Source organism: Podarcis raffonei, chromosome 6 (assembly GCF_027172205.1).
Source record: "Podarcis raffonei isolate rPodRaf1 chromosome 6, rPodRaf1.pri, whole genome shotgun sequence".
Lineage (NCBI taxonomy): Eukaryota > Metazoa > Chordata > Lepidosauria > Squamata > Lacertidae > Podarcis > Podarcis raffonei.
The window spans coordinates 53,423,550-53,437,181 of record NC_070607.1 but is presented as its reverse complement, the minus strand read 5'-3'; the positions used below and the strand labels follow the sequence as shown (position 1 = coordinate 53,437,181).

Here is a 13,632-nt window from a genome sequence, read left to right as displayed (position 1 = left end):
CTGTTGTCAAAATCACCACTTTTTCTTTCCCCCTAAAGTGAAAATCAGTAAATCAGTAGCTGTGATTTATACTTAATTGAAACAAGACTGCACAGATAAAGGTTTCTGCCATAGCTGTAGAGATCTCAACACATGAAACCACAAAAGAACAAAAAGGGCTTTTGCTTTTTTAAAAAAAAAACACAAAAAACCAAGAGCCACATCTTGCTTCTTTCTGCGTACCCAAGTTTCTTTCTTAATTTCAGGGCCTTCTAATGTTGCTACAAAACCTTCCCACGATACACTGGGGCAACGAAGAGATTGGACTCCTCCTCGCCGAAGCCTACAGACTCAAGTACATGTTTGCAGATGCGCCCAATCACTACCGCCGATAGGGGCCAGGGATCCGCCTCTGCTCCCCATCATGCTGGCCCGATCCCAATCACTGTGGCATTGCATCACCCGAGTCCTCGGAGCCACTGACCAGGAGCCACTCTGCTGTAAAAAGCTCACATTGGACCTCTGTCTTAACTTTTGCGTGTGCCTGCCTACCACTCTGTGCGTGGATGTGCCACTCAAACTACCATTTGTGTCCTGTGCTGTGACGGTGACCTGAGCCCAGGGTGCAGGGTGGGCGGGCAGGGGCTGTAAGAATAAACTGAGCCTCTGACTGCCTTTCCAAGCTCCAGCATGGGTCATCTAAGCCTTGCAGCCTCTTGTTAACCCGCCTAAGCACAGACACACTCACACACTCCCAGCTGGGCCTGTGTTCTTCTTCTCCTTCTTCAGATGTTGTTCAATCAAAGTCCCCAATGAAGATGCCTTACAAAGAGTCCTGCCCAGGGGATGGCAGTGCCGTTGGACACAAGAAGCTCTCAGGGCTTAGCTTCACTCCACATGTCTGAAGAAGTGCACCATTTCAAAAGGTTAACAAGAGACACACACACACACACTCGCGTAACACTCCACTCCTGCGCAATCGCGCCTCTCTGCATACGGGGGCTCGTATGTGTTCAAAGGCTGTCTTGTCCACGCACAGTTGGGAATGACACAAGTGATAGGACGCCTCCTGTGATTGACTTGATTGATTGACTTGATTAATTGATTGATTGATTGACTGACTGATCTACTGTGTGTGTTGAACCGGAGAGCGTCAGGGTGGGGGAGCTGTGCTTCGAAAAGGAAATCCTTTCTGTGACAATGACATTCCTCCAAGGCATTATGTGTATATTGTGTTCTTGTGTATATGGGTAAAAGATGTACAATATAAGTCTTCTGTTTGTAGCAGATATGATTTTATATTTATAACGTGCGTCCCAAGCGTATAAAGGCTGCCTAGGTTGCAAATAACAGTGGGCCTGCTGCATCCCCCGGTCACCAGGGTGTCAGAGCTGTCGGCACATCTGCACTAGCTCATTTCCACCCCCAACCCCCGATATAAGCATTTTGTTTCTGTCCAGAAAACTTGACTCCAAAGTGAAGCAGCATTGCACAACCTCCAGTGCCAAGGAAGTGAAGGGTTTGAAGAGAGAGGCACGTTCTGCTGGAACAGGCACCTTGGACCAGGTGGATGTTGACCTGAAGGGCACCCACCTTACCCCCTCCACACTCCAGCATGCCCTTATAACAAGCATGGCAGCCCTCTGCTCTCAAGTAGTGCAGCAGCAGCAGCAGCAGCAGCAGCAGCGGAGACCAGTCTTGTACATTGCTGTAGCAAGTCTCCCTTGCACATTGCTGTAGCGAGGAAAAGGGTCCTCACCAGCACCTCCTGGCTTTCCTTCTTCCAGCCCTAGCAAGAATCTAGTCCTTTGCTTGAGCAGCGGGGAAGACAGATGGGCATCTTGCTGCAAGGCTTCCGAACTGTTCAGAGGAGGTAGGAGATGGCTTCTCTCCTAAGCTCCCTTCCTCTATCTCTCTCCCACCATTGTCTCAATGTGATTTTCATTGGGGAAATGGAGAATGTTTTTCATTTTAACCGTTTCTTCCAGCTAGCAGGTGCAGCCTCATTAGTGCCAAGCCTTGACCTCTTGGGGCAGATCTGCTCCCTTAGGCTGAGGTCCTCTCCTTGCGTTGGGCCAACCTTTGCTGTTCTTCTCATCAGGCTTCAGACTACGCCCACCTCTGTTTGTTTTGTTTTGTTTTTTCCTCCTGGGCCAAGAAAGAGAAGCCGTCCAATGAAGGCACCAGAAGGCATGAGAAGGGTGAGGGCCTTTCCACCATTCAAACACCCAGCAGTGTCTCTCAAGTTGCTTCCCTAACCTGGAATTGTTTTCTCAGGCATTCTGATTTGATTTTTTTTCTTTTGTGTGTGTGCCTTTTGTTGTTTCCTCCGAGACAGCGACCTGGTGGTCATTAGTTTAACATGACTAATTAAAAGAGAAAACCATCCCTTGTTGCTGATCTTTATTCTTGGTGGGTTTGTGGATGAGGAGCGATGAGGCTTTTGAGGACTTCCTCTCATTCCTGAATCAATCTCCCATTGCTTTCCTCTTTCTTTTTGAAAGGTTTCAGTCTAATTCTGCCCTTTCTCCTGAAGCAGGAATTCCCCAATTTATGATGCTTAGTTATGTCACCTTTTAGAACATGGGTAGGCAAACTAAGACCCGGGGGCCGGATCCAGCCCAATCACCTTCTAAATCCAGCCCGCGGACGGTCCGGGAATCAGCGTGTTTTTACATGAGTAGAATGTGTCCTTTTATTGAAAATGCATCTCTGGGTTATTTGTGGGGCATAGGAATTCATTCATTTCCCCCCCTCAAAATATAGACCAGCCCCCCACAACATCTGAGGGACAGTGGACCGGCCCCCTGCTAAAAACGTTTCCTGACCCCTGTTTTAGAATTACCACTTTGAGCTCAAATTCTGGGCACTCCAAAAGCACAGTCTGGATGTAGGACATAATTAGGGAGAGAATTGCGAGGAGAGTAAAAATTCAAACTGCCTACCCTCACGGGGGTCTTGCCAGGGCGATTTGCATGCGAGGATAGCATCTTTGGGGGCCAGAGGGAAGTCTGGTTTCTCTGTCTTTGCATTAGGTCAGCATAAATTATGCCAATGAGGTGGCTATGTTGCAAAGAAGTACTCAGTATAGCCTGGGGCTTTCCAAGGTGTGATCTGACACCTCCCTGAGCCAGTCGGCTTGGTTTTCTCAAGTGATCCTGGACCACAGCCTAGTTTCAATAATGTTGCAGCAGCAAAAGGCCAACTGGCTCCCCAGGCAGGTCTGAGACGTTAATGCAGCACGTAAAAGTATTCTTACTAAAGACAGTTCTGGGGCACTGGCGGCCTGACTGTGGCCTCATTCAATAGGGCCTCTGATGGGAAGGATGAACCCACTGATGGGTTGCCTCTTTAGCGTAGCCACTGCAGTTGGTAATGGTTCATTTCACCGTGGATTTCCTTGCTCAGAATAGCAGTGCCCATTGATCTCATTCGTGGTCAGAGATGACACAAAGTATGATTCAGCCAAACAAGAGATCTAAACATCGTTGAACAGATGAACCAGGCAAGTCATTGTTACACTGTAGCAAACCCTTCTGATTTATCACCGTTTAAAAGCCAAAAAGGCATTAGTTTCCTCCTTTGCCCAAGAGGTCTATTCCGATGAGTTCACAGCTAGAATTGGCCATCCTTCCGTTTTTCATGTGTGCTGGGGCCGGGCACAGCAGGTCACTCAAACTTTCTCTCCCCCACCCTAAGTTAATTACTATTAAAATAAAAAGTTCAGTGGAGTGGAACAAACATAATTACTTTTTGGGAGCCTAATTATCTGCATTTATTGCCAGTGCTTTGTTGTAATTGATTGCTAATGGTCTGCTTCACTCTGGAATTATCTAATTAATACCCCCACAGAAAAAATCAGGCTCCACTTTGAAATGGCTCTCCCCGCCCCCCAGCAGCCCTGATTGCAATTGTCGCTGGTCGGGTGCCTCTGTTGGGATCTTTTTGTGTATACCTGGATGTATCCCTGGAGTGTTCTGAGTTTGCAAGGCTTGATTGCCTTGCCAGCCTAATGGTGGTGTGTTCTATTTTCTCCTGCAAAGCAGATCCTTCTCACTTTCAACCCATTTCATTCCATATCTGTGTCATCTGTCTGCTCTTATCTTTGGTCTCACAAATTGCATTGTCTGGCAATGGTTGCCTACTCTCCTCTTTTAGCCTACCACTGTTTTGTTCCATCTTTAAGGTTGGTCTTCCCAAGCATTCAGTTTTGCTGTTCGAAGAGAAAGGAATTAGGTAAGATTGCACGCTGCTGTTCACCTGCTGAATTTCACCTAATCTGTGACCCTCCCCCAGGCACTACCAGGTCTGCCAGCTATGGGTAGTTCACATGTTTATGTATAGAACTTGATTCTTCATCACTCAATGTGCAGCTGAGTCTGTGAGCTGACGCCGTTGTGTTTGAGCAACAATGTGAATCTGGTTGGCAGCATCTGTGCTCATACATCTTTTCAAGTTTCCACTTGATGCTGCAATTGTCAAGTGTTGGTCATGCGTGTGGGGGGAAAGGCCCCACTGGATGCTGAGAAATCCCTTGCTCCGGAGTAGCAAACCATTTAATCTGAAAAATGTGTGGGTGCTTTCTGTCCCTTTTGTCTTACTACAGAGACAGCTATTCTGGGAAATAACTAAGAGGTTGCTTTCCCTCCAGAATAATCTTTTTCACATTGAGCCTAGAAAGGAACACTCTGTAACTTGGAGGAGAACACTGTGTAACTCAAAAGCTTGCTCACCTCATTGTGAACTCTGGTTGATCCTAAAAAATATATAGAACTTTCATTAGGAGTGTTCCATCTAAACACCCATCACACATTGAGGCAGAGTTGAGTCTCCCCTCACTGCCATCTGCCCCCCATCAGCTGTACATTTGATGAGTGTGAGATGGGGGCCTAATAAGGTAAGCACATAGAGCTATTCAGTGAGAAAATGGAAGACCAGTTAAATCATGTTCTTTTAATCTCATAACTGATTAGATGTCTGCCACTGCTTTCCTTTGGCATAGCGGAGCTCATTTTATAAAGAAAGGATTATTTGTACAAGGCCAGTGTCAGATAAAGAGGAAGTGAGATGAATGCTTTAGAGAGAACAATGTAATATTAATTGTTTATTTGAGAGAGTCAAAGTAGGAGCAAAGACACAGTGACAATTTAAATTGAGTCGCTTCAGAGGAAAGAAGCACAAAGTGGGTTAAGTGTTACTAGGAAAGATCATCAGAGCAGATGACATTAGTTGTGGCTTTGACTACTCCGTATAGAGAAGAAAAGGGATTGCACCATGTAGCAGAATCATGAGCTGAGCTGCATAGACTGGCCAAGGGCCTGTGGTCTAACACCTAATTTATCATGTTCCTATGTGGTATGCCCAAGAATGAGTTGGCCATTTCTCAAGGATCACCTCACTTAATGCCTCAGGTAATGTAAGCAGATCTGGGGCTAATTCATGTGATGTGAGTAATGTATGGCGAATACAAGTTGAGTAGATTTTTTTGTAGAGTTCAGCAGTTAGTGTTTGCTTCAGTACAGAGATCTACACCTAGATCAATACTCAGCCCATGTTTGTCTGGAAGCCAGGCCTTATGAGGAACAGTTGATGGAATTGGGTATGTTTAGCCTGGAGAAGAGGAGACTGAGAGGAGATATGATCGCCATCTTCAAATATCTCAAGGGCTGTCACATAGAAGATGGAGCAAGCTTGTTTTCTCCTGCTCCAGAGGGTAGCACCCGAACCAGTGATTTCAAGTTATTGGTTCTGGCTAAACATCACAAAGAACTTTCTGGTGGTAATAGCTGTTTGACAGTGGAACAGACGCCCTTGAAAGCTGGTGGATTCTCCTTCCTTGGGGATTTTTAAGAAGAGGTTGGATGGCCATCTGTCATGTGTGATCTACTTGGGATCCCCATATTGCAGAGGGTTGGACTGGATGACCCTTGGGGTCCTTTACAACTCTACAATTTTGTGATTCTCTCTAGTTCTATCCCCTTCTCCCAAACAAGTATTATGGGGGTGCAAAGGAGTAGTCTCCACCTTACAGCATGTTCATATTTCTCCTGAAGGACACAGTGAGGTACAAAACACATGGTGATCTTTTTGTTTTATATAATACTTATTTGTGAGTTTGTGGGGTCACACAGAAAGTGTTGAACAATGCACCATGTTGCAAGAAGCGTCCAGGTGATGGTAGCCCCTAGCAGTTCAGACTCTGGGTGACGGTAGCAGCTACCAGTTCTGACAACTGCTGGAGGTACCTGCAGAAAACTTCCTTCAAAACCATTTTCATGCCCCATTCTCACAAAATGCAGAAAAGGTGGTGAACCTCTGCTTGGACTGTTGAATTTCAGATTGCAAATGGGGCAATGCAGCTCCATGGGGGGGGGCAGGACATCATAGAAAGCTAGCATGACAAGGAGAAGGCTCCACTGTATCTATGGCTATAACCCCATGGTGGGTTAAAATGATTGGAGGGGCAATTTGCAGTGGGGAGTTGGAAAGGGAATAAGGTCCCCTGTCCTTTTACTCCTTCACTCTGAATTCTCCCAAAGCAGCTTCAACAGCATTAGGGCTCTCCTACACATAACTGCTTGTAACATGCAGTTAACCCCTTAGGCTCCTGTTGATGCAGTGGTTAGATGTTAGGATCTGAGAGACCAGGGTTCAAATCCCCACCTGGGCCAGTCACTGCCTCTCAGCCTACCCTACCTCTCAGGGTTGTTGGGATTAAATGAGGAGCTCATTGGAGTAAAGGGTGGGATCGAAATGCAAGAAATAAATCAGCCCAGGGTTTAACAATCACACAGCCACTTCAGTATATTTTTTGTGAACAACAACAACAACTCAGGCTCTATCAATCCAGTTTTGTTCATTAGCTGCCATTCTGCTTACTGCCAAGAAGAAAAACCTGGGGGTGTTAAGAGATGGGAAAAAATCTCCCCACTAAATTAATTCCCCCTACTCATTGCTCCCCAAAACAGTTGTCAATGGATGAAACATAGCCAATAATGGAAATTTTATTGCCATCACATTGGGTTTGCATAGCCATTGATGGTCATTGAGAAAAACATGATGCACTGCATGGTATAAAACAAAATAAAAATGTAATAACGCAGTTTAAATCCTGTTGGAATGAACAAAATAAGGCAGAAAAGAAAGCAAATCTGCATTACCCTTCAGCTTAATGTAGCCCAAGTAGCACTCTAATTCCAGCTAATGAGACTTGATAGGATGACATATGTATCCAACTTTATTTTTAATCTCCATAGCCCAGGGAGAAAAACTCACTGTCCTCCTTGCTTGCTGTCAGGCAATGGTCCAGTCTTTTTTTTAAAAAAGATTTTTATTAAGGTTTTACAAAAAGGAGAAAGTTACAGAAGAAAAAAGAAAAAAAAGAAAGGAAAAATACAAAAAGTGCAAAAATACATAGAAAAGAAAAAAAAGAATACAAAGTACAGAAAAAATAAATAGAAAATAGTTAAAAACAAATCAATCTTTTCATATCTTAAATTTCGTTTACTTATTTCCCCGACCTCCTCACACCTCCCTTTTTTGTATTCCCGTTCACATGGTTAATTCAGCAAATCCTTACCCTCTTTCTTTTTATCTTAATTCTATATCTCGACATATTATAACTTTATATTTTCATCCAATATCAATCCATTTTTACATATTCTTGTTAACCTTGTTGCTAAGGCCGCTTGATTTCAATCCAACATCATTTTAACATTCATTAATTTTACAGTGTTTCTGCAAATAGTCTTTAAATTTCTTCCAATCTTCTTCCACCGACTCTTCTCCCTGGTCTTGGATTCTGCCAGTCATTTCCGCCAGTTCCATATAGTCTATCACTTTCATCTGCCATTCTTCCAAGGTGGGTAAATCTTGTGTCTTCCAATACTTTGCAATGAGTATTCTTGCTGCTATTGTAGCGTACATAAAGAAAGTTCTATCCTTCTTTGGCACCAATTGGCCGACCATGCCCAGGAGAAAGGCCTCTGGTTTCTTCAGGAAGGTATATTTAAATACCTTTTTCATTTCATTATATATCATCTCCCAGAAAGCCTTAATCCTTGGGCACGTCCACCAAAGGTGAAAGAATGTACCTTCATTTTCTTTACATTTCCAACATTTATTATTGGGCAAGTGATAGATTTTTGCAAGCTTGACTGGAGTCATGTACCACCTGTATAACATTTTCATAATATTCTCTCTTAAGGCATTACATGCTGTAAATTTCATACCTGTGGTCCACAACTGTTCCCAGTCAGCAAACATAATGTTATGTCCAACGTCTTGTGCCCATTTAATCATAGCAGATTTAACCGTTTCATCCTGAGTATTCCATTTCAACAGCAAGTTATACATTCTTGAAAGTATCTTAGTTTTGGGATCTAACAGTTCTGTTTCCAAATTTGATTTTTCCACCTGGAAGTCAATTTTTTTGTCCAAATTGTAAGCCTCCCTTATTTGATAATAGTGAAGCCAATCTCGCACTTTATCTTTTAATTTCTCAAAACTCTGCAATTTCAATTTGTCTCCTTCTTGTTCCAGAATTTCCCAATATTTCGGCCATTTGGCCTCCATATTGAGCTTTTTCTGAGCCTTCGCTTCCATCGGTGACAACCACCTTGGGGTTTTATTTTCAAGTAGGTCCTTATATCTTATCCAGACATTAAACAATGCTTTCCTGACAATATGGTTTTTAAATGCTTTATGTGCTTTAACCTTGTCATACCACAAATATGCATGCCACCCAAAAACATTATTAAAACCTTCTAAATCCAAAATGTCTGTGTTCTCAAGAAGCAGCCATTCTTTCAACCAGCAGAATGCTGCTGATTCATAATAGAGTTTAAGGTCTGGCAGGGCAAATCCACTTCTTTCCTTTACATCAGTTAGTATTTTAAATTTTATTCTGGGCTTCTTGCCCTGCCAAACAAATCTAGAAATGTCTCTCTGCCACTTCTTGAAATAGTCCATTTTGTCCAAAATTTGCAATGATTGAAACAAAAATAACATTCTTGGCAATACATTCATCTTTATAACAGCAATTCGACCTAACAAGGAAAGCTTCAAATTTGACCATATTTCTAGATCCTTTTTCACTTCTGACCAACATTTCTCATAATTGTCTTTAAATAAGTTTAAGTTCTTAGCGGTCATATTAACCCCCAGGTATTTTACTTTCTTAACCAATGTTAAACCTGTCTCCTTCTGAAACCTCTCTTTCTCAATCAGTGTTAAGTTTTTCTCAAAAACTTTAGTTTTTAACTTGTTCAACTTAAATCCTGCCACATGACCAAATTCTTGAATCAGTTCTAATACTCTTTTAGTGCTAGATTCTGGCTCCTGTAACGTCAGTACTAAGTCATCTGCAAAAGCTTTCAATTTGTACTGTTTGGCTCCGACCTGTATACCTTTAATCAAACGGTCCCTTCTGATCATATTTAGCAAAACCTCCAGGACCGAAATAAAAAGCAATGGGGAAATTGGGCAGCCTTGTCGTGTCCCTTTCTCTATCTTAAATTCCTCTGTCACCACATTATTAACTATTAGTTTAGCCTTTTGTTCTGAGTAAATTGCACCTATACCATTTTCAAACCCTTGACCAACCCCCATCCCCTGAAGATTTTTCTTCATGAAACTCCAAGAAATATTATCAAAGGCTTTCTCCGCATATACAAAGATTAGGACTGCTTTAGTGTTAATGTTCACTTGCAACTTCTCCAAGATGTTAATTTTATTCCTCGTGTTGTCAGACAAGTGTCTACCCGGGAGAAAGCCAGCTTGGTCTTTATGTATCTCCTCCACTAATACTTTTTTTAGCCTTTTAGGCAAGATATCTGCAAAAATTTTGTAATCCACATTAAGCAGGGATATGGGGCGGTAGTTCTTAAGTTGTGTCTTTTCAGACTCAGTTTTCGGTATAAGTGTAATATAGGCTTCCTTCCACGACTCTGGTGCTTTTTCCCCCTCCAAAATTTCATTGCAGACCTCCTTTAGTGGTTGAATTATCCAATCTTTCAAAGATCTGTAATATTTTGAGGTTAAGCCATCCGGCCCTGGAGATTTGCCCAACTGCATATTCTGGATGGCACCTTCCACCTCCTGTTCTGTTATTTTATAGTTCAACATTAACTTATTTTCTTGAGAGATTTTTTGTAGTCCATTTGTTTTTAGAAATTGATTTATGTCAGTTTCTTTCTGTGGCCCTTGTGTATATAACTGTTTAAAATACCTCTGGAAACATTTTCTAATTTCCACTGGATTCTGTATATTCTTTCCTTCCACTTCCAAATTGGTAATAGTGTTGAGTTTTTGTCTTTTTTTCATTTGCCAAGCTAGCAGTTTCCCACATTTGTTAGCCGATTCAAATGTCCTTTGTCTCATCTGTTTGATTTTCCATTCTATTTCCTGGTTCATCATTTTCATATATTGAACTTGGTATAACTTTATTTCTCTCAGAATCTCTTGTGACTTTGGTTTCACTCTCAATTTCCTCTCTCCCTCTTTTATTTTCTCCAAAATTTTATCTTTTTTCTCATTTTGAGTTCTCTTCTTTATTGCATTCTGTTGAATTAGAAACCCCCTCATAACCGCTTTGCTTGCGTCCCAGATTACTCTTTTTTCCATAGTAGTGTTCATATTTATCTCAAAATAGTCTCTCAAGGTTTTTTGGGCCTTCTTAGTAACCTCTGCATCTCTAAACAAGGTGTCATTCATCCTCCATCTAAAGGAACCAGTTGGTGTTAGTTTCATATCCATTCTCACAGCATTATGGTCGGAGCAAGTTTTAGGGCAAATTTCCGCTTTTCGAATCTTGGGAGCCAGTCCTCTAGTTATCCAGATTTGGTCAATTCTTGTCCATGTTATTTTGGCTTCAGAGAAGAAAGTTCCCTCTCTACCCAAGGGATTCTTTGTTCTCCAAATGTCAATCAAGTCCATATTGTCAGTCATCTCAAAAAAAGTTTTTGGTAGTCTGCCATCTTTAGTAACTACCTGTCTCTGTGACTTATCCATGTTTGTAGATACCACTCCATTCATATCTCCCATCATAATAATGTTGTAATCCATATAGTCCAACAATGTCTCATGCAACTTCTTAAAAAATTCAGATTTCCCCTCGTTTGGTGCATATACTCCTACTATCAAAAATTTCTCTCCTTGTGTTTGGATTTCAATTGCCACAAATCTTCCTTGGTCATCTTTAAAGATAAATTTTGGTGATAGGCTCTCTTTTGCATAAATTACTACTCCTCTCTTTTTGACCTTGTCCGATGAAATAAACTCTTGACCCAATCTTTTATTAACCAATACTTTCCTATATAGCCTTATCACATGTGTTTCCTGTAAGCAAATCAAGTCCAATTGTTCCTTTTTCAATAAATGAAAGACTTTTTTCCTTTTCTCTGGGGAGTTAAAGCCATGAATATTCCAACTTAATAGTTGCAGAGACATGGTATATTTATTTTGCTTTTCCTCCAACTGCACCCAATAGTTGTTCTTGTTATGTCGGTGGTATCACTTTCTCTAGCTTGTCCAGTCCCAAAGGTAGTGGTACTATGTCTTGTATTCCTGGTTTTAATGCTCTTGGCTCTTATTCAGCTTCTTTTTGCAGGTCTTCTCCGTGCTCTCTCAAAAAAATTTCTTTATCTTCCACTGATCTTATTTTAAACTTTCTCCCTTTGAAAGTAAAGGATAGGCCTTGGGGGAATTCCCACCTAAAAACGGTTCTATTTCCTCTCAACAGGGCCACCAGATCTCTGTAATTAGCCCTAAGATCCAAAAGGTATTTCGGGATGTCCTTAAATATCTCCACTCTTGATTCATGTATTTCCAAAGTCTTCTGGAAGTGCAGACTCAATATTTTGTCTCTTTCCTCTTTTGTTCGGAGGGTAATCAAACAGTCTCTCACCCTGTTCTTTCTCCCCCCTCTTCCAAGTCTAAAAGTGCTTACTATCTTGAAATCTTGCTTATCTGAGTCTAAGTTCCAAAAGTCTGCAAATTCCTGCGTAAGAAAATCACTCAAACTATCTTTCTCAAGTTCAGGTACAGCCCTGATCCTTAAATTTGTCTGTTTTCCTTTCAATTCAATCATAGACAGCAATGACCTGTGATCCTCGAGTTGCCTACATATCGGTGGTATCTTTTCCTCGACAGCCAATGCTTTTTCCTTTGCTTCTTCAGCTGTCTTTCGATTCGAAGTAGATTCCTGCAGCAGTTTCTCAATAGATTCTGTATTTGAGTTCACCTTCTGCCCCAAGTTATTGATGCTTAAAGTGTTTTGATCAATTTTAGTTGTTGCTTCAGCAACTTGTTTGCTTAATTTTTCCAAAGATTCAAAATTTTTTCCTAATGCTGAAGCTAAACCCTCTTCAGATGCCATTCCTTTTAGCCCAACTTGAGCAGAATCTTCCCCTAGTGGAGCAGAAGGGCCAGATGCTGATGCTCTTCGCTGCTGCAGTCTAACTTTACCCGATCTTATTGTTTTTTCCTGAGGCAAGTTTGCCATAACACTTTATCTATGGATCAAGGTCAGTCCCACGGTTAGAGCTTGTTTTGTAGTGGAAAATTCCCCTGGCCAGTTTAGAGTGGAAAATTCCCTGGCCAGTTGTAGCAATTTCAAAGTTCCTCTAGGGGGACACAATAACAGTCAAAACTTGTACAAAAGTAACTTTTCCAACTTTCCCAAATCCCCCCTTTAACGAAGTAAGCAACAGTTTCAAGTCCGGAGAAACCCTTCAGAATCAAAGTATCTCTCTTACAGAGTTAGCTGTCAAAAAGTTGCATTGTCCATAAGCAGCGCGATTCACAGTACGGCAATTCTATTGTCCCTTGGCAGTCCGTTCCCAGGCATTAAGTGGTGGTCTTTGTTCCCTTTTCTCTCTTTGTTGCAGGCAAAAAATACTTCCCCCTTTTCCCTCCCCTCTCCTGCAACTCAGGGAGGGAGTTCTCTTATGTTGATGTTAGGATTTGAGTCTTTTTTAAAGCGATTTTCAAGGTCTTGGCTTAGACAGTCTTTGCTTTGATCTGTTTACAAGAAACGGAAGGCAGACTTCTTGTTTACACCTTCCTGCTTCAGTGCCAAATTAATACTTTTCCTTATTCCCCCGGTCTTTAAACTTGACCTACTCACGGGTAGTTGTTTGATAGCCGAATTGTCACAGGAAAAAGGTCAGCGCTCTCCGGCAACAGCTGTGCGGCTTCACTCCACGGAAGAAGCAATTGACTCTCAGCACCGCGCCAGACACCCCGTTTCTCTCCGGAGCCCGTAACCGGGCTCCTTTGCAGATTGGGGGGGCGCTGAAGGTGCCCGCCGAGTCCCACGGTCACAGGCTTCACCCGCCTGTGGTTTCAAAGGGGTCCCCGCTTCGCCGTAGCGGCAGGACCCGATTTCCGCGGAGCTAAGTCCCTCAGAACTAGAGGGATTCCGCCATTGCCGATGGCGCCGCCTCCGGAAGTCCAGGCAATGGTCCAGTCTTTGAGTGCTCTCTGTCTTTGGCCCACAGGGGGCAGACTTAAGAAGACAGGTTGGTCTTGAGCTTGAGAAACGAGGGGAAACCTTATATATCCATTCTCCAAATACGGATCCGTATGTAACCAAAAACAGAACTATCAATGCACAAGAGAAAGCTATGGGCAGGCCTGGAGGTTCTCCCAACC

At 42.5% G+C, this 13,632-nt stretch overlaps 1 protein-coding gene across 2 annotated transcripts in view; it reads left to right on the top strand.

Annotated features, from left to right (window-relative positions):
* Positions 1–2,367, top strand: part of TBC1D22B (TBC1 domain family member 22B) — a 40,548-nt gene extending 38,181 nt beyond the window's left edge. For both annotated transcript variants that reach the window (XM_053392941.1, XM_053392940.1), the window contains exon 13: positions 246–2,367. In XM_053392941.1, coding sequence (XP_053248916.1) covers positions 246–374 — 129 coding nt within the window. In that variant the 3' untranslated portion in view covers positions 375–2,367. The remainder of the gene's footprint in view (positions 1–245) is intronic.
* The last annotated feature ends 11,265 nt before the right edge of the window (positions 2,368–13,632 follow it).